Genomic DNA, 21713 nt, shown 5'->3' with positions numbered 1-21713 from the left:
GCTTATTACCAGATGCCGAGTAAAAACCAGCCTTTCAATATCATCTCTTCAGTGAATTTCGTCGTACTTTTTCCATCGAAAGTTTTCGTTCACTTTGAAGGTAATTTTTTTTTCACATCTAATTGACGTTACATATCATCACAGTTCTTTGACGTTGAGTTTTGATTGCCTTTTGATGTTTTGGTAAGACACGTGGGGACGCAGAATAAAACACGTGAAACTTCACTCGCAATAACATTGATTTCAAAAGCTCACGACAACCAAACTTATATACATCAAAATGCTTTTTATTAATAATTTATCCTGCAACACAACAAACTTATTTGACAACTTGTACGACAGCCGATTTCTGTTTCTTTCGAATTTTTTTCACTTTTTCTGTCGCGTCTGCAAAAAATGTCTCTTGCTTGGCTTCCATTTCGTTTTGGATAAAACGCAAACCAGCCAAGTTAAATCCAATGGTGTCCTGAAATGAAAAATAACGTCAAGTTAAAAAGGTGGATATAAAAATAACAGCACTGTTAAGAAAATAAATGCATTTAAGCAGTTATAAGTAATGAGGCCCTATGCGCCAACTTGGCGCCAGGGGACAAGTGAAGAGAAGTTATAAGTGATAAGGATATAAGGATTCTTTTAAACATCAAGCTAAGTCAGCAGAGTTGAGCAAATAATCAGTTATATAGTTCAGAAAAAATGTTAATATTCATTAATGGAAAATTGTTAGTATGTAATCATGTTTACAATTTCTCCCAAGTTGTACTTAAGGATATATGTGACGTTCAGTAAGGAGAAATTGTAAGTTGACCTTGAGACAAATTGAAGCAAACCGCGGTAGCGGCAAATTCGTCATTTGCGTTTACCTCGGCTGGCTCAATAAATAAGACTTTTGAAAAGTACCTGAAACCCATAAGGGTTGTTCAACCCTTATGGGTTCTGAAAGTACTTAATAATAAGACAAAGAAATCTCGAGAGCAGTGTAATAAATTTACGTTTCGTTAGGCTGTCAAAGTGGTTTGTCGTCTTTTGCGAGAACGTTTAATTCAGCCAGCGAACACACGAAGCAGCAGGCGTTTCTTTCCGAGAGCGCGAGCGAACACACGAAGCAGCAGGCGTTTCTTTCCGAGAGCGCGAGCGAACACACGGAGCAGCAGTCGTTTCTTTCCGAGAGCGCGAGCGAAAACACGAAGCAGCAGTCGTTTCTTTCCGAGAGCACGAGCGAACACACGGAGCAGCAGTCGTTTCTTTCCGAGAGCGCGAGCGAACACACCGAGCAACAGTCGCTTCTTTCCGAGAGCGCGAGCGAACACACGAAGCAGCAGTCGTTTCTTTCCGAGAGCACGAGCGAACACACGGAGCAGCAGTCGTTTCTTTCCGAGAGCGCGAGCGAACACACGGAGCAACAGTCGTTTCTTTCCGAGAGCGCGAGAGGACACACGGAGCAACAGTCGTTTCTTTCCGAGAGCGCGAGCGAACACACGGAGCAACAGTCGTTTCTTTCCGAGAGCGCGAGAGGACACACGAAGCAGCAGTCGTTTCTTTCCGAGAGCGCGAGCGAACACACGAAGCAGCAGGCGTTTCTTTCCGAGAGCGCGAGCGAACACACGAAGCAGCAGTCGTTTCTTTCCGAGATCGCGAGCGGACACACGGAGCAACAGTCGTTTCTTTCCGAGAGCGCGAGAGGACACACGAAGCAGCAGTCGTTTCTTTCCGAGAGCGCGAGCGAACACACGAAGCAGCAGGCGTTTCTTTCCGAGATCGCGAGCGGACACACGGAGCAACAGTCGTTTCTTTCCGAGAGCGCGAGAACACAAGACGAAGACAATACGGAAGAAGACGGAAACAATAGAGAGTTGGAGTCTACCACGCGCCTTTCGTGTTCTCGAAAAGAAAAATACAGTAACGCAGGCTGGTTTGGAATCCACGCAGTGACAAGACGCCATTTCCGAGTTACCCTTTGCCTCTGTTTCAAAACGAGTCTACGTGCGAAACTACTCAAACGAAAATGAGTTTGATTTGCATGAAAATGGACCTGTTTTCATATGAATGGTTTCGCACGTAGGCTCGTTTTGAAACAGAGGCAAAGGGTAACTCGGAAATGGCCTATTAATAAAGTACATTTGCTAGAATGCGTTTCTGTACTCACCCGCAGACTGTGAACGCGAGATTTCGCATGTTGCCGGAGAGAATCTATCACTGGCAGAAGAACTTGGTTTGCTACGATCTGGTTGTGGTGAATCCTAACAGAGGACAAAAACATGCCACATCTCACATATTACGGTCTAATGTATACTATTCTACAAATACATGAAATTACCAAGGCTAAAGCCTAAAGCCTAAAACCTTTCGTTGGACCGATTCACCACGTTTCTTGCGTAATTAATAATAAATAATTAGCGAGCTTAAGCACAGACGGTTTTGATCCACGAACGGCAACCGGAAGGCGAATGTTTTTAAGTTTCTGGCGAACTTTTGCCTCCAAAAATTTGGTAGTGCCTTCATTTTAGCTATTACAAATCGAGTTTATGAACAACAAGTCGCTGATACGTGCCAAAGACGAGAACGTTCCACTTCCGGTTGCCGGGTGGCTCTAAAACGCCTGTGGGGGACCTCAAAGACGATATCTTGCCATTCGATCGTGCGAAAATTTTAACATGCCAATCAACAGCTTTAACAAAGAAAAAAAGTGTGTATAGCCAACACATCAGGTCCAACTCACTCCTGATTCACACAGCCTTCAGCTAGCAAAAAAAACACACACACACACACAACGACTTACCTCAAAAGAAATGACAGACATCTACAAGATAGTTCGATCTCCCAGCCGCGCTAGATTGAACAAACCAAAAACAAGAGAGATTATTAAAGACGCTAGAAATAGGAACGAATTATCAAAGTAACAACAAAGCTTTATTCCACTGAGATGACTCGTTCATAGTCGTCTCTCGCAAAAATTGCAAGACACGAAGGATTATGGGTAAGAGGAAGGTCCCTCTCCCTTCTCTGCCTCCTTCCCATCATTCCTCGCGCCTGCTTTCTTTCTCATAAGAGACGACTGGGGACGAGTTAGATACTCCAGTCCTTTTCGGTCGTCATGCTCAACGAGATTAGAACCCCATGACACTTCCGAACACCAGTGCAAAATCCTCTGCCACTAAATTACGAAAGCCACTGGGAAGATTACCTGAAGCCAGTGATTAAGTAACGTCAACATGTCAGTAGCAACACTAAATGGCAGAACTATCAGTGACTCTTCTAATTCGCTGAAGGACAAAAACAAATAAACACAAAGTGAAAAGCGAACACAAATGTGTGAAGATAAGAGTGCCGTCAAAACAGTGACCCTTTGAAAAATAGGGAGAAAAAAAAGCTCGGCTTTCAGTTTTTCAGCTCATCCATTTTAGTTAATAACTCAAAAAATACGAGAAAACAGGCGCTTTGAAACGTCCGGGTAAGGCCCGAAAAATTTCATACTGATGACGTGGACCTATCTAGCTCCGGAAGTATTTTGATTGGGTCCTAAACAATTCATAAACATTTTAACCAATCAGAGCACTGTATATATCTGGGTAAAGTTACGTCAAGGGAGTTGAAGAATTCAGACGAGCGTATATTTCGAAGAGAACTGACATCTCGCGAGTCCACGAACGTGAGCCAGTTCGCAGGTTATGAGAGACTGAGAGCGATCAAGTGTTTTCTCGCCAAGCTACAGAGTATAACAGAGGCAAAAACCGATCACGCATTTACATACCTTGAACGAATCTTCTTTACAACTTCAAGAACATAGCGAGTAGGCTGAAGAGAAATTAAAAGATTTTTAGCACAATTACTTGCTTCAAGGGTGATTAGTGGAGCACCCTAAAAACTCTGATTTACTATAAAAGTAATTTTGGGCTTTATTTTTAAATTTTGAGCTTGCTTTCCCTTACTTATCAGCGTTGAGGTGTTTCTTTTCCCGCCAGACATGCGAGTTTTCCCGCGCTTTCCACCAGCAAGAAGTTTTCCGCGTTTTCTACTGGTTACACGTCCATCTGCGAGTTTTGATTGGCTCTCAGAATTATTTGCCGGCGTACCAATTGTCATTTCTTTTATCTTGGTTTTACACTGACAGTCGCTAGAAAATCATACATGTAACTACCGCGTTCAATAAAGTCAAGCCACTGACGGGCTGCACATGGAGTCAGAAACAAAACGATACGAGACACTTGCAGGATAAAGTAAAGGATCTTTCAAGCGACTTTGAGTACAACAACTACGCTTAAGATTTCCAAGAACACTTGGAAGTTTGGTGTTGAAAGCAGAAATAATCACTGTTTACACTTAGATTGAAGAACTTCCTAAGTAAGGAAACTCGTGCAGCAAAATCCTTACCGTTATATTTCCATATGCAACCAGGATAGGATTACGAGAAGCCACCTACGAATGCAATTACATCCAAACAGTTAAATTTGACTTGTGCACATTTGCGAATGGTGGTCACTTTGGGAATATGTAAGAGAGCGGACAAAGAGTAGTGAAAGCAAGCAAAATACTAGACCTTCACTTGAGAAAATGAATAAAACCGGATCATTTTCACTTGGTATGTTTCTTACAACGTTCTGCCTTTGATAAAACTATCCAGTTGTCATGTAATATTTCCAAAAAGTATGCTGACGGCTTATAACATGGAAGACCATTGTAGACTTCACCTTCTCACGTCCACTGCCTTGTTCTTCCATCTTAGCTGTTTCTTCTTTGTAAAGATCAATTGCCTCCATTAATCTCTCTGCCTGCAATGAACAAAACCTTGTGTAAACCTTGAGTTATTAGCTGCGCTAAAGCTTATTTGGTTTTAACACGAAGAAACTACACTCGTAATTTGTGGGTCTTCTGCGATATTGATATTATCTCTGTGCCCCAAACAAACAAACAAACAAACAAACAAACAAATTAACAAACGAAAAACAACTCTTACCGCTTTCACGGTCTCCATCGTCTTTTTGCCGGCTTTAACGGCTTCTCCATCTACTTCTCCTGGAATCTAACAGAGAAAAAAACGTTCTCACGGAGATTAGTCATGCATGTGTAAACACTACTGACAAGTCCCAAGCTCGTGGACGGTCTTGACTGGTTAACATGCGGAGTATTATTCACCGAGACTTCCTTCGGCTTTTAAGCTGTCGTTTGAAGAAATTCAACATTTAGCCAGTGTTCAGTTATGTAGGCCCCACTATGGTTTTCACTGCTCACTCGTTAAATCTCGAGTAGAAAGGTGTGATTTTAACTTTTGAGTCTGAAGTTGAAATTTTGGTGTGTTTCCATTCAAACCAAAGCTGTTGATAAGTACTTTCATGTGCTGCCACTTGATTTTCACTTTTTAGGAAAATAAAAATTGGGAGTTTTAAATTTTGAACTTGAAGGCTATTGGAAGTGAAAGGGATACAGAGCTATTCAGCTGTATACGACTCACCACTCTCTCTGTGTTGTGTGCCAGACTCTCTTCATATTCCTTTTCTCTTTCCTGCAAAAAAAATCAACGTAATCAACCCTTGAAGAATAAAAGTGGTGAATATATGCAAACAAAAAAACAAACCTGCTCTCGTTCTTCTTCAACAAATAAAGGTTCATCAGTTCTCTCCCACAGCCGCAGAGACCTGTCATGAGAACCAGTCACCTGAAAAATAAACGAGATTCTTAGGACAAAAGTCTTCAAATCTATAAGAACTCTGTTTTAATTCCTTATTATATTGTATACACCATGATTAACTAGCCAACGTCTGTTGAAAGACAGCTCAAAGTTCATCGGTATCGACCTTTATATTCAGTTTCTGTAGCATATAGAACAGGTAGGCTAGTATTGTAACTGGCCCTGGATGCGATGCTAAGTCGATCACAGATTACTACCCAGCATTTTGTCAGAGTGCCCAAACAGCTTGCCGGTTTCTATTTGTACACCTGGTTGGACAGGTAGAGAGAGGCACTATGAGAGTAAAGTGTCTTGCCCAAAAACACAACACAATGACGCTGGCCAGGGCTCCAACCCAGATCGCTTGAGTCCCACGCGCCCAAGCCAAACGAGGATGAGCGTTTTCGTCAACTCTCGACTTTTATGAAAAATTTGAACACGTTCAAAGTCAATGAGAGTGCTTGAGAGTCGATGAGAGTGTATGAAAGTTTCGGGCCAAACGAGAGCGAGAGTTTGACCTCTCATTAACTCTTACCCTCGTTTGACGCGGGTTTAAGGGAACTGGATGATTTAACTCACCAAGTAATCTCCATCTGGACTGATAGCAAGGCACCACACTTCTCCACGATGACCCTGTAACATAAACAATGCTTTAAGAACGCTTAACTCAAGAGTTTGTTGAAAATTACAGCATAGTATTTTAGTTTACTTGCAGTAAATCAAACTGAAGAACTATCATCTGATGAACAAACAGTTCATGAAATTTTTTTTAATCACAAATGATAATGAAATGACGTGTGGAGAGAAGAACTCAGAAAAAAATCTGAGTTCACAGATGGGATTTAAACCAACGACCTTCCGTACACTAGTCGGACGCTCTAACCACTGAGTTACTGAGAACTGAACTCTAGTGGTGATCAATGGTCATTTGTGGTCTATGTGACATAACGACTGCATCACGCAATCAACACATCTTGATTATGAACAGAAAATGCCCAAGAAGCAAAACTATGCCTTAGGTGTCGTTATGCGCTACATAAAGAATCATCATGTACTTTACCTGAAGCGTTGTTATGTGCTCAAACTTATCAGCATCCCAGTATTTTAAAGTCTTGTCCTTACTAACTGAGAAAAAGTAGTGGGTCTTGGGCACAAACTGCGAAAAGAAAAGACAAATACATATAATACACAAGTCAATTAATAATTATTGTCTTTGTTGAATTGGAATTACGTGAAAATAGAGTGGTTTCACTTGAGTGTCGAACGTTGTACGTGTTTTTTTTTTTGGTCATGGTCCATGCTTTGGTTTTGTATTACTTCGCTTTGTGATTGGACACTCGTGCCTCTTTCTCAACCAATCAGAAGTAGTAGACCCAAAACCAATCGTGTCTCGCTCTCCCACGTTTTCCCGTGCTTTGTGTCTGCTTCACGTATTTGCTTCGAGTTTTGTTTGGACAACTGGAATTATTTGCATCCTTTGTGAATGGCCAGAGTAATTACTTTGGTTTTGGTTTTACGACGTGTACTCAATTGAAAACTGCTCTAAAGAGTTCTTTATGTCTTGCTTCTGCTTTACTGATAAAAATCTCAATACAAGGGAGGGGATGCAGTTAGATAGCCTCGTGTGGATGTTAAATCTCTGATTGGCTGAGACGTTTGGGAAACCAACAAATGTCAAAAGTTAATCATGAAGACCACTCCAGTAATGGTTCTACAACAAAGAAAGTTTAAAACTGTAAGCAAGCTACGTACCTGCACACCCATAATACTGAAAGAAAACAACACAGAAACAAAAAGTTAACACGACGTATAAATGAACAAAATATGTAAAAAAAAAAATAATTAAAAGAGAGTATCAGTCTTATTTATTATTTTGGACAATATGGTAGTCAACATTCTAGGTGTTGTTTATCGGTTTTGTTCCGCTGTAGTGCAGCGTTTCTGTTGTTGAAGTGCATTAGTTTTCTGTACAGTGTAGGTTCGTAACCTTGTGCTATGGGCACCAGTTCTCATCTTGCAGTCATAAATAAGTCATGTGTAAACAGTAACCTAGTTAGTGTTCTGGCAAACCTCACCAGTATCAAGTATTTTTTTGCCTTGGATGTTTTTGATATTTTGTAATATTTCGGTAGTCCTAAGAATTAAAAAATGTCTTCAGGTTATAGTATACAGATACACTTGGAGATAAAGCTGTAGTTGAGTTCTGGTGAAATATGCGTTTTCTTGGGGAACAGTTTTTCTATCTTAGCGTAACAGTTCAAGTTCGCTTTTCAGCTAGATTTGTTTTCTCCTCCCCTCCCCTCCCCTTTTCTATACAAAGCCAACTTATTCCCTCCAGTGTTGATGCATGGGGACCCGGACGTGGAGGCTTCCAGAACCAAGCCCCTGATACGTGTACCAACTTTCCATTTCGGTTTTGTTCTGTTTATTAATGCTACTAAATAAACACTCTGTATTATTCCAGTGAACCCTAACAACTCTTAATTAAGCTATATATATGTAATCTTATACCAACCTGTCATCGTGCGCAAATATCGATTTGTGACAGTCGCCATAATCCAAACCCCAAATTTTGATGTTTTTGTCAGCTGATCCAGTGATAATTAAACTGCTATCCTGTCGAGACGTAACAACAATAACATTTTAAAAATTGTTCTGTTCACTTCATTGGATTGGACTACTTATTGTTATTATTCTGTAAATGGCCATACAAATACAGGTAAACACTTTACAAGCAGGGCTTCTTTAACTTCATCGCTAAAGAATGAGGAGTTATGAAAGGTTCTGCTTGCTGAGTGACAGTTACCTAACTACCAGCAATAAATACATTAACTGGATGAGAAACCATGGGCATTGTAACTTGTAACATGCATGAGTTATTTTAGAGAAGTTAAAAAATACTCTGTCCCAAATCGTGTGTGATCTACTGTTTGTTTTGTAATCAGTTACCAACAAAGGGTACTCATTTCCAACTAAAATATATATATCAGAATTTTTCCCTGAAAAGAAAAGCAATGCGGTTTGCTGTTCATAAAAGATAAACACCAAGGAAGGCCATGTGTTCGATTTCCGTCGGGGACTCATATTTTTTCTTTGTCCCATGCTTGTGACATAATGAACATTTCAACTTTGTCATTTTCACCAAACTTTAAATTTACGGCCATCTTTATTATTTATTACACAGTCATATGATGCTCTCAACATTGCTGATCCTAGCAGTATGCAAGGTGTGTGTCACATATCAACCTAGTAAATGGCCCAGCTCACAACGAGTCTCTCGTAGCTCAGTTGGTTAGAGTGCCCAACCGGTATCTGGGAGGCCATGGGTTCGATTCCCCGTCGGGGACTCAGATTTTTTCTTTGTCCCACGCTCGTGTCATGTTGAATAATTTCTTCACTATTTATCACCGAGCTTGAAATTTACCATCTTTATTATTTACTACACATTTGATGATTTCGACATTGCTGATCCTAGCAGTATGCAGGACGCGTGTCATATATCAACCTAGTAAATGGCCCAGCTCACAACGAGTCTCTCACAGCTGAGTGGTTAGAGTGTCCAACCGGTATCTAAGGCTATGGGCTCTATTGCCGTTGTCATTTATCGCCAAGCTTAAAATTAACCATCTTTATTATTCATTAGCAGTACAAGTTGTCTGGCAGCGCATTTCGTACTTACTGAAGATATGTCCAGTGTCACCACTGGCAGTTTGTGTCCATATAAAGACAGGAAAAACTGTAGAGTAAAAGAACGAGTGTTAATTGAATTATCCTGTGTCATACATACTATGGTGGGAGGCGCGGTGGCCTAATGGTTAGCGCGCTCGACTCCGAGTCGAACGGCCCGGGTTCGAGGCCTGGCCGGGGCGCTGCGTTGTGTTCTTGGGCAAGACACTTTACTCTCACAGTGCCTCTCTCCACCCAGGGGTATAAATGGGTACCGGCGAATTTACTGCTGGGGGGTAACCCTGCGATGGACTAGCATCCCATCCAGGGGGGAGTAGCAATACTCCTAGTCGCTTAATGCTACGGAAACCGGGATAAGCTCCGGCTGTATGAGCCACTTAGGCTCGGACACAGACTTTACCATTTTTTTACCATACATACTATGACAAAAAATGCTCAAAGACTAATTCTTAAAATGTACATGTGTACCAATTACATAAATAAAAATGCTTATTTTTAAGTATTCTAAATAGTCAATTAGACTAACCTTTAATGTGTCAGCAAAGAAAACCTTGACTGTACAATCAAGAAGGCTTACAGCAAGTAGTCTTTGATTAGGGCTGAAACAAGAGGATAACACTTTCAGAAATTCTGGATTTGGTCCTTTCATTTAGTGCCAGAATTCAACTTTTCATTTTGCAGTAAACTTAAAAAACAAACAGTACCACATTAAAGGACTCTTCTGAATGGATTTAATTTGAATGGTCACACTTTCAAAGTCGATCAACGGACAAAATTGGAATCACACTTATGGATAAATAAAATGGTCCTCTGGGGGTAACTTTGAGAAAACAATGGGGATGTTGTGTAGGCAGCATATTGAAAAATCGTTGTAAAACAATGGCAATGACAACTGATTGCCGAAACATTCATAACGCTATCTTTTGCAAATGCGCTTGTGGGGTGACACTTTACAAACCTTAAGAGAAAAGGATGACTGCAAGCAGTCTGCTATAACTGAAGCTACTTAGACAACACATACCACATACTGTTTTAACATTAAAATTATACCTGAATTTTACACAGAGAACATCCTCCTTCAGTTTTAATGTCTGCACATGAGTGACACTTAATCTTTTACTGTTGAAACAATCACAAGGAGCAACTGTTAAATAACTATTGTTCGCCATTGTAAAAAAAACACATTTAAACTTTATCTGCTAAATTTTATTTCTCGTTTTCTCTTTAATCATCAGTAAGCTACCTTATTATAGGAAATTAATGGGACTTAAATTAATGCGAATTGAAGGAAAAATTACTTCCCAATAAAGGAAATTAACGCGATAGATGGGGTAACATTTCAAAATGAAGAAAAATTAACCCGACAAACACAAAGAACAAAATTTTGTTGAGACAACAGGAACAAGTTTATTTCGACACTAGGCGTATAGGCATTAATTTCCTATTATAAGGTAAAACATTTGTACAATCCATTTGGTCAGTTGGGATGTCTTCGCTAAGGGGAGCAATTTGTGTATTGGAAATAACTTGCTACAACTGGCACCACATGCAAAAACTTTCTTGTTAGTTCCTCACCTGACTTGCGAGTGTTCAGCATCTGACACAAGTTCAAACTCCCAAAACTTTACAGTTGAGTCTCCACTTCCAGACACAAAGCCACGCTGAATAAAAAAAAAACAGCAATTACTGAGAATGCAAGCAATTACTGTTAGTAGCTTTCTTAAAAGGTTGCACTGTACATACTTTGTCAGAGGCTAATGCAATTGACCACACTGGACCCTCATGAGCATCTACTGACTCCAGCAATTGACCAGATGATATGTCATATATCTCTAGCTTTCCAGCCTGCCACAAAACACAACAAAACTCCACAATGAGAATATAAGTCTATAATTTTAAGTTATCATGAAGTGATGTTTAAATGATAAGTTAAATTTAATACTAAGAAAAACTCTAGACTAGCAAAACACCCTGTCCCCGGGGGGAGGAGGGGGTACTCCCTATTATGGCCTATACGGGGAGGCTCCGCCCGAAAGGGGTACCTTTTTCAGGCTCCAGGTATATAAAAGGGTAGGGATTTCACAAATTTAGGTATATGAAAGGGTAGGGAAATCTGTCATAATGATATTTTAAAAGGCCTTTACATTAAATATTTCGAGCAGACGCAGCTTTTAGGCTGTATTGTCGTAATTTATTAAACGCTACATAAAAATAACAAGAAAACTTTCTGTTTTAGGTAAATGTGATGTCGTGTAGGTATATGAAAGGGGTGCCTTTTTGCAATAAAAAGTATACAAAAGGGGTACCTTTTCTATCAAAATGGTATATAAAAGGGTAAGGGGTTAGATCTCCGGGCGGAGCCTCCCCGTACAAAACTTTTTCGAGCACCCCCCCGGGACCCTGTCAAAACAAGTGCCACAGGTTTAGCTTATGAGACCACTAATTTTTAATTGTACCTTGGTCCCTACAATAACATGCTTGTCTCCTGGCACAAACATGGAACTGAGTGCATATCCTGTTGTCACTGTTCTTATTGGTTGACATGATGATCTGTAAGAAAATATCACAAAATTAAATTTAAAAAAATTGAAATAAAAAAAGCAAAACAAAACATTGATCGGAACACTTTGTAACCATGGTATTAAGTCATATTGGATTAAGCAGTACCTGTTCCACACTTTAATCGACTCTTGAGAGCCTGACACTAGGCAGGAACCATCTGAATTGAAACAGAGAGTTCTAAAAAAAGAAACATACAATAATGCACAAAATATTATCAGCATAAATTTCCATACTCAATAAATTATGGTCTTGTACCATTTGCCTTGAGTTCCCGTATAAAGTCACAGAGGCGACCTTCATTTTGAAAAGAACCACTAAAAGGTACCAGTGAGAATCTCACTTTTACTTCCTTACTTTTTCTTTTTGAAAGGTAAAACTAAATTCAATGTCCCCCTGGTATGTAATTAATTTTACAGTACCGGTATGTACCGGTAATTAAGTTGTATCAGTAGCAGATTGCAGGTACCAACCTGACATCTGATCTGTGACCAGGAAGTGTTACAGACGACACACATGATGATTCCACTGGTTTCAGAGTAACTGAATACAACTGGATTGTATTGTTTTGAAGTAGCAACAGGACCTGCAGCCAAAAGTACAATTCTCAATTTTAAAAGAAAATGTTAATTTGTAGATATATTGCAGTTGTACCCTAAACCCCTTGCTGGCACTGACAAATAGGAATAAAAATGCATTTAATGACTTGTATTATGAATTGAAATAGTTTTTTTTTTTTAATTTCAGGCTTAATTTTCTTTAAAACATTTCTACAGTATGTTCTCAACTACACACTCAGTTACATTAACAAAAGAAGTCAGGGAAAATACCTTCAAATCTTCAGCAAGTTTATCATAATACAAGTCAAAGGATCTGCAACAATAAAATCAGTTGAAGACACTTAGCAACAGACAGTGACAAATGAGATAAATTTAATTTAATAAGAGACTGCATTAATGTAAACTATTTGATTTTTAGTTTCTATTCCGACAACAGACTTATGCGACTAAAGACACCTTATTATGCCTGTAAGTGATGAACTTCAAGTTAAAAAGGGTTTTTAATTGTCCTTACTTGATCTTTGAACGTAGCTTAAGAGAATGTACTCTTTGCAGTTCATCTTCTACTGTTCTTGTTACTTCCACATCCAATTCTAATTCCTGCAAAAATTAATATAATAAATCCACATGTTGTATTCAGGATCACCAAGTCAGCAGCAGTGGCTGCTGGTATTCATTAATAAATAATTTTTGGTATGTTAAGACAAAATTCAGGTACATTGTATAACAGTATGTACAGTTTGGAATCAGTGGCAGGTATAAAACTGCAGTATACAAAAATAATATAAAAATTAGGTCTGCAACAAACAACAATAATTATCGATATACAAATATTACGGTTTGATTTAGGTACTTCTGAAAGTAGTTGCATGTTACCTTGTCGCTGTTTTCTTTTCTTGCTTTTTTCCTAAATAATAATAAAAGAAACTTAGCTTAATTGCACCTTTAAAATTAAAGGAAAAACAAATAAAATATATTGTTATGTGAATCTCTTTAAACCAGAACTCTCTTGGGTCATCACAAAGTGCGAGGCAGCGAGGCGTGCGATCCATTCTGGTTAGCCTAAATAGTTCCGGTTAGGCTACAGTTAGCTTAGGTAGCTTGTGATAGCCTTTTTATTTTGGGTTCTTTTGCCTTGCATGCCTCCCTGCCTCGCCTTGCATGCCTGGCTGCCTTGCCTCGCACAACTCGCACATTTGTAAGACTCACTCTCTTCAACACACAAACCTTTGTCTCTTTAGTTTCTTTTGAAGGTGTTTCTGGATTTCTTCATCATTTAAAATTTTGAACAGTTCCAGCTGTGAATCATTGCCCTACAACGACAAGGGAAAATACAGATAAATTAACAAACTTAGAACAAAATGGCTCTCAACAGATGTCAACAACTACCGGCACCTTACAAATGACTTATTCAAGACATATACAAAACCGGCGAATGGACCTCATGTCAACAGAACGACTTAATTTGACTACGAATAGATGGATCGAAACTGACCAATTACTGTCAACAAACTTTACACGTCGACTCTTACAGCCAATAAGTTCACTGCTAAACTAACCAACCAGGTTCAACGGATAGACCTGTAACATCATCGACCAACAACAACATCAAATTCACTTGACTTTGATGACTTCCACTCAGGTTGTTGAAACCTCAGACACCAACAACAGTTCTCTTCAGAGCAACACTGTACTCTCACCTGGACAATCACACTATTTTATGACCTACTATTAGTAGTTATAAATTCTACCAGCTGTACTCCTACGTACCAGACATCCCAGGAAGGTTTGTGATGAATCAGCCATTACGGCTACCACTCTTTCGTGACTGTGACGCAAAATTGAACCAATAAGTGTACAAGACAGGGGACTACCCTACAGGAAAAAAATCATTTTGATGTTCAAATCAAAATTAATTAATCCTGTAAATCATATTTAGATTCATATATTTATTATTAGATTCAACTGCTCCCTGTCCCTGACCTCTCTCATATATAATAATCAAAAGTGGTGGGATTTAAATTGAATTTCTATTGACCTTCCTTGAGGTGGGATGGTATGGAAATAATTTTCCTACAACTGCAAAATATAAATGAAACAAGAAGCTGCAAAGAGCTTTTACTCAAGCCATCTTAAACACACTCAGAAAGTGTTTTGTGTACTTTTGCAAGTTTGGGAAGGATTATTTCACCCCATGGGCGACCCACCTTCAGTTTGCTTGTCAGAAATTATATAATACTTAAAAAAAGAGAAAAAAAAAAAATTAACCCGGGGGTCACCCCCCCCCCCACAACCGGCGCCACAACTAGCTAACCAGGCGGCGGTTAATATACAGTCCAGTGTAATGTTACCAAGGGATCTTTGAACAGGTATTGCATGACAGCGCTCAACCAGGTCACATATAATATTGAATATCAATTTTGGAATTGAGCACATCCTCATCAGAACTATGGCGACACAAAAACTAAAGAACGCGACTGTAATCGTGAAACAAGTAACAATATGAAAGAAAACCGCAGCGTAAATATCCACTGCCATTCCAATACTGATTTGCACATACCTCGGCTGTTTTCTCTTCTGATTCGTCATTTAATCCTGCTTCCTCGGCACTTCTTTTACCATCATGCTTCTGACTGCTTTTTTCTGATTCCTCTGTATCACTCTCAGTACCACTACTAATCTTCCAAACTCTTAATTCACTGTCTGAACATCCGGTAATCAACCTTGTTTCATCATGGGCAACTGTGAATCCCCAGACCTAAACACAACAATAAAAAAATGAAATGCTACATGGAGAACTGCAGGGTTAGAAAATAATTTGAATTCCAAATGGCCCTTCATGTCTTGAAAATTTTGTGCACTTGCAGGTTCAGTGGACTTGAAAAAGTCCTCTCTGGTCATCTGATCTGGGACAAGTACAGTAGATTTTCCTCTTGGGCACCAGGTAACTTCTCATTTTCATTTGCACAAAAGGCAAGTGCACAGGCAAGCAGTTTGCTGCAGTAAATTTAGACAAGCATGTATAAACTGCCCCGGGCAAGCAAAATTTGAGAGTTCACTATCTGATCATATGCAAGACGCTTGGACTAGTTATTCCGTGATTGAAAAGTTTGACTAAAACAAAACTTTATGGGAGTCCTGCTAACTGCTAACTGACAAAGATCTTCCTTAAAACAAAATTAATGTACAGCCTGGATTAAGAACTTGTTGAAGTTTGGACAAATTTTCAGTCATTAAAATCCAGTTCTGTAGACACTTTACCCTGAAAATAATCAATATATTCATGCTGCTTACTAACCTCACTTCTGTGACCAACAAGAGTAAGAAAGCAGTGTTGTGTGTCCAGATCCCAGAACTTTACAAAACTGTCTTTAGAACTGATAACCATAAACCAAACGATACTAGAATCAATCTAAATGTACTTTTAATTATTAAATAAATAAGTTTAGAAAAATAATGCTCGCAAGACCTTGCAAAACTACAATGTAAGGGTGAGGGTTAATTTTGCCTTTGGGGTAAATTTGAGGTTCAGTTTTTGAGTTTTAATGGGAAATTGTTTTTCCCACTTATATCATTTTTTTTCAAGTGTTTTAATAAATTAATACACAAACAGAAACCATTCCTTGGTGGCTGAGATCTGTATAAAAATGCGCCTAAAATAGGTAAGCATGCAAAATAACTTACAGATCTTTTTACTGGTACTTTAGATAGGGTAAGGCTTAAAAACTGTGTGCTACAAACTTTTGGGGAGTACATGTAGGTCCTGCTGGGAGCAATAAGCACCTCTTATACATGTATTTGGTTAAGGCTACATGTTTAAGTTAGAAAACTTGTGAGATGCTTATTAAATAAATGAGTTGTTTATTTTATGATTCACCAAGCAACTCCTTATTATCAGTGATGTTAAATTGGATCTCTCAATACAAATCAAGTAACCAAGAGTCTGACTAATTTTTTCATCACCCACCTAGTTATCAGGATATTCTGGCTTTTCATGAAATAGCATTGAGTTATTTGTCCTTTGTGGCCTTTAAGACTGTCAATTGCAAGAAAAGTAATTATTAACAACAACTGTAAAACTTGGCTTGATATAATTATGTAATAATACTGTAATTTATGATGCATGCAAGGAGGGTTAATGTATTGAAGCAATCACTACATTTTTCTGCAATGGTCAAGACCTGTACAGTCAGTTAGTCAGTCAGTCAGTCAGTCCGCCAGTCTGTCTGTCTGATCGTCAGTCAGTCAGTCAGTCCAGCAGATCTTCAATCAAGTGAGAGCAGTAAACATGTATATTCAGTCAAACTGAACTTTATTGTTTCAAAATTCTCACCGGTAAACACCTGCTTCATTGACAGTGTCCCAGACAATGACATCAGTGTCCTGATCAATAAACAAAGAAAACAAGAATTATAAAAAGTGAGTATTACTAAGATCGATTAATTTGATCAACGATTACTATTTTATGATAACAGTACAAACAGACCAATACAGTTAACTCTTGTTATAGCGGACACGCTCGGGGCGTCGTTTAGTGTCCGTTATAGCGAGAGTCCGTAATAGCGGGAGTCATTTCCAGTCAAACCTCTTTCGCTGGGGATCTGGATTTTGTCCGTAATAGCGAGTGTCCGCAATAGCGGGGTGTCCGCAAGGCGAGAGTTGACTGTAGTTATAACAACTATTCTCTTTTTAGTGTCGGTAGTATTCAGTAGTTATCTCACAACGAGGGAAATTTAAATGGCTGATTTAAATGGCTAGATTTCAAACTTCTTTTTTTAAAATTATCAAACAAATCAAATCATGTGTCCCCTGAGGGCCACCTGTTCCTCATTCACAGGCTCCACCACAGACCTCTCAACCTCAAAGAACCGGAAATCTGGAGATCGAGGTCAAAAAACTGGGAAATTCAAGTAAAAACCGGGAGATTAATCAACTGACGGACAAAAATAACTAAAACCAGGTGCTAATCAAGAGAAGGAGTTTTTTTCCTGTTTTAGCAACACAAAAATTAACGTTCTTTTCACGGCTTGTGTCTTCTATATAATTTATGGGTTTCGATTGTGTGTCTAGCGAACAAACTAATGAAATACCTTTGCTGGCTATGGATTTACACAGAATTGGCGCAAGACGATCGCCTTAGTAAGCCAAAAATGACATTATACAAGAAATTGTATCCTTATAGCTTGTGACTCTGTTTATCGTGAGATTTTTGTGTCTTGTCGTGAGACCATGAGATTGAACTAAAAGTCGTGAGTCTCACGGCAAAATCCTGAGACTTGAGAGGTCTGCCACCAGCTAAGGAGCAGGCAGCTCTAGGGTTAAGGATGATCTTGACTCTGCAGATGATTTCTTCTCACTGGTTCTTTATCATTTTGCAGAATCGTTCAGAATATTGCCTCATACTTCAGTGATAAAGGCGAGTTGGCTAAAATCAGATGATGCTCCATGAGACTGAGGTAGCATATTTATTGTTTTATTTTTCAACAAATTGTCAACAAAAAATATGTTACAGCTAAGGATATACTGTGGTTATGCAACAATTTGGAAGATTTGGGACGAATCTTGCCAAACTACAATACATCGCAGGATGTAAAGTGTATATCTATTTATGTGTACTACAGTATGGATAAAAGATAACAATAAAATTATGACATACAGTTTATATGGGAATTGTGACAAAATTTTGTTGAATAGAAAAGGATTTTCTGTAGTTTGAAAAATTATTATACCCTTGATCCAGAGACAAGCCTTCCACCAGAATCATCAAATATAAGTATAGACACTGCTGACTTGTGACCGCTATGATTCAAAAACAAAACAGTTATAACACTTAAATGTCAGGAAAACCAATTGAAACAAAAAAAAATTGAAACAAAGTTATTTTTTTATTTAAATTATCTTTCACACACACTTCACATAATTCTATGATTTGTTAATTTATTTACTATCACACATTTCCCTGTTAGCTTTCAAAATTAAATCAGGCTGAAAGCAACTTACAATATGTTTACTATTTTTGATACAAGTTACTTCAACTTGTGCTGATTTACCTGAAGGTTACTTGACAACTTTTGTCTTCTAACTTCCACAGCTTGACTGTTCCATCTTCGTAACTAAGAAATCAATACAGAGTTTGAAATGATAAAATATGTTGGTTTTATCGAAGAGGTGGGAGCATAGTCATCTTATGTTGACTTTTAGTCTTCTTATTGGTGTTGTTGTCATTGATAGTTGTTTTTCTCAGAGTTCCATGTTGTTGTTATTGTACGTTTTTTTACATGAGACAAAAAATAATTTTTGCAACAAAGCAATTTAGTTTCCTCTTACCCAACCGCCAAAACTTGTTGATCAGGACTGACTTGTAGAGCCGTCACCTCATGATTGTCTCCCTTAAGCACATAAACCTATTCCAGTTTATAAAGAAAACAACTGTCAGATTTACAGCACAATTCAGAGAAGCATCAATGCTAAGAATAACTTTCTGAAAATAATGTAAGTAAGGTAAGTCAGGGTGTAAGGTGAAGTCAAACCACAAACCTTACAGGAATACACTGTAACCCTGTGGTTTGATCTACCATCTTATTATAATTGGTTACAGCACTTGTAATTAAAATGTCAAAGGCAAATCAAACTGTTTAGAGCCATTCAATTAAATTATATCTACACCTCCCCCCATGTATGAGAATTTCTGAATGCCAGCTTTTGACTGAGTGGGGTTGCCCTGTTGGCATTCTTTGATCTTTTGAATATTTCTAAAGGGGTGAGGGAAAAGTTAGCTTTTTTCTGAAGAGGATTTGAAAAATCAGGTTATTTCTGACAGGGGGGCATCATGTTGGCAGTTTTTTTTTTTACTTTATGCATCAGTCAATTCCAGCAGTACCCATCCCCCCCCCCGGCAACCGGGGGGGGGGATGGGCACTGCTGGAATTGACTGATGCATAACCTTTTTTCCTGGTGTTTCTTTTGAGCTAATAAAAAGGTACAGTGTAAAGCTACAGTGTAACTGCTAATGAAATTTCTATTAGATGAAAACGATTACACAGTGTTCAGTAGCGGATCTTAGCTGTAGATATATAGATATAAGCTATACGATCTGTAACAGGTACTATCCAACTCTGATTACATATGAAGTTCGATCATTTTGCTACCCTTCATTTTTTCGTACCTTTTCTCCTCGCCTCACATCCCAAACAACAATACTCTCTAGCGCTGGACACACTGCATACAGAGTGAGCTGCTTGCTTGATATGTTAGTTCTTCTCCTGACAAACACAACGTTCGCCTTCAAGCTACCAACAACGCCAAAACAAGATGACTGCACGTATCTTAGGTACGCTTTAGTAAGAACCATGTTGTTTTCAACACACGTGAAGCGACGGTCAGTACTCCATGTAAGAACACACGAGAACACACATAATGCCTGTGCCTCGGTAACCACCCATCTAAGCCCGCCTCGTTCCCAGGCGCCGGTCGGCCGGACAATCTCCCCTGGAATCTTGACCTGGAATCTCACGCGTTTCAGGCGTTGGCAGGTTTGGGGTTGCGAAGCATCTTGAATGAGTCGGCGGGCGAAGCGAGCCAATTTTTAAACTTACTTTGTAGAATAAGTCATGATAAGTCAATGTTGTATTTACTCGATTAATTTCGTTTTTCTTCAAGTAATCGCGTATGTAGGATAATCCGATTATAGCACGAGAGAAGAGATGAGGTTCTTTAACATCAGGAGCCATAATCGGGGACGGAGACCGATTATGGCTCCTCTTAACATCCGATGACCCTGTTGCGCAGGGTTATCTCTTGGATGAGTGAGCATTTGGGAACATCTTTCTTGGAAGTCAGTCAGTCAGCCGGTCAGTAAGGGGTATTGAATGGAGTTCGCGAGCATTTGCGAGCAGAGCGTTTTTCTTTGCGAGCACGAGCATTGACAAAAGTTAGCCTTGTGAGCAACGAGCACTTTTCAAAATGCCACTTCCACTTTAATCGAGCATGCGAGCACTTGTAAAAATATGCGACCACGAGCAAACGAGCACCCACTAAAATTTTGCGAGCAATACGAGCAGAAGCCTACTTTTGCGAGCACTGCAAAATTTTGATGGACCATTCATGACCCCTATAGTAGATAAACGTTAATGAGGGGAACATTTGGGGGAGGCTGAAAACTGCATTACTGACGCCCTCAACTCGTGTTACTGACCATTACGACAAAAAACTTCGGCGATTATCGCAAAAACACAAATTGACATGGAAAATGCTGCAATGCCAAGAAAGCCTTTATGCACGGTCCCAGGGGGGTTACTCCGGCTTGTAAATTACGGGGATGATCGAATGGAGGCAAAACTCAGGACCCAAAAAAATTTCTAAGTCTTTTGACATTACCCAAAAAAATCCCTGGACCAAAAATAACCCCCCAAAAAATCCCTTGTCAAATTACCCCTAAATTGCCAGGAGGGGCAATAATATAACACAAAGAAAACCATAAAAAAATTGAACGCTCGTGTTTGTTTATTCATCATACCATGAATACGCCAAGGCCACGCCAAGGCACTTATTAAAGTTCGTTTTTAATACCCAAAAAAATCCCCTATTTAAATCAAGTCACCCAAAAAAATACTTGCCAAATGTTCCAACCCAAAAAAATCCCAGAATCGAAAATTTCAAACCCAAAAAAATCCTTCGATCATCCCCGTCATTAACAAGCCGGAGTACCCCCCCCCCCCCCCCCCCCTGGGTGCACGGTGCCGGCGCTTTTGTTGTCGCGAGGGCAAAAAATGATAGAGAGGGAAAAACAAGCGGTGGGACCGTGGAAACAACGACACGACTTTTTAAAAGTCTGGTTTATAGAATGTCAAATTGTAGATTAACTGTCTGGAACTGCTTACAATAATTTACTAGATCACGTTAAATATTAACGCGTGTAATGGAATAAAGCCGTTTTGAGTTTGTTTCCGACGCAAACTTAAAGCTTGAAGTTTTTTATTTTTGCAACTTCAGTTCTATGACAATCTGTAAGCCTGGAAGTCGTTCTCGGCTCACAGAATGTGAGAAGGGAAGGGGAAACTGAGCGCGCAAACAAAAAAGGAAAGTTTCGAACCCGAACCGAGGAGCTCAGGGTCGTAACCAGGTATATGGGATCAGGGATCACAGCCTCGGGATCGGGATCATGGACTCGTGATCCCGGGTCACAAGTCATGGCATGTCATGGGATCCGCATCGGCCAATCAGATGGGATCAAAATGGAATAAAGG

The 21713-nt window shown here is 39.3% G+C and overlaps 1 protein-coding gene across 1 annotated transcript; it reads right to left on the bottom strand.

Moving 5' to 3' along the window:
- Positions 1-266: 266 nt before the first annotated feature.
- LOC144656148 (WD repeat-containing protein 3-like) lies at positions 267-19835 on the bottom strand. Its single transcript, XM_078516375.1, has 35 exons — positions 19634-19835; positions 18796-18872; positions 18519-18581; positions 18198-18267; positions 16802-16851; positions 16436-16504; positions 15767-15845; positions 15029-15226; positions 14239-14343; positions 13696-13781; positions 13345-13375; positions 12983-13068; positions 12739-12781; positions 12382-12494; positions 12017-12088; positions 11806-11899; positions 11093-11194; positions 10925-11010; positions 10400-10468; positions 9876-9948; positions 9342-9398; positions 8178-8278; positions 7415-7430; positions 6723-6818; positions 6242-6295; positions 5570-5650; positions 5447-5497; positions 4952-5017; positions 4686-4766; positions 4369-4413; positions 3749-3792; positions 3182-3260; positions 2777-2826; positions 2144-2237; positions 267-466 (listed from the first exon to the last, which is right to left on the bottom strand). Exons 1-35 carry the CDS (start codon positions 19817-19819, stop codon positions 320-322), a joined length of 2814 nt encoding a protein of 937 aa, XP_078372501.1. The 5' UTR covers positions 19820-19835; the 3' UTR covers positions 267-319.
- Positions 19836-21713: the final 1878 nt, after the last annotated feature.

The sequence above is a fragment of the Oculina patagonica genome, chromosome 6 (genome assembly GCF_052425735.1).
Source record: "Oculina patagonica isolate OP01 chromosome 6, crgOcupat, whole genome shotgun sequence".
Taxonomy (NCBI): Eukaryota; Metazoa; Cnidaria; class Anthozoa; order Scleractinia; family Oculinidae; genus Oculina; species Oculina patagonica.
Note: the sequence above shows the minus strand (reverse complement) of the source record. Positions and strands in the feature narration are given on the sequence as shown.

Bases quoted from the DNA above. Each gene is read 5' to 3' on its own strand.
- LOC144656148 (XM_078516375.1), bottom strand. From the start codon at position 19,819: ATGGTTCTTACTAAAGCGTACCTAAGATACGTGCAGTCATCTTGTTTT. The intron at 13,069-13,344 runs GTAACATGCAAC...TAATTTTTGCAG, and splicing joins GAAAAGAAAACAGCGACAAG to GAATTAGAATTGGATGTGGA. The intron at 9,949-10,399 runs GTATAATTTTAA...CTCTTGTTTCAG, and splicing joins GTTCTCTGTGTAAAATTCAG to CCCTAATCAAAGACTACTTG.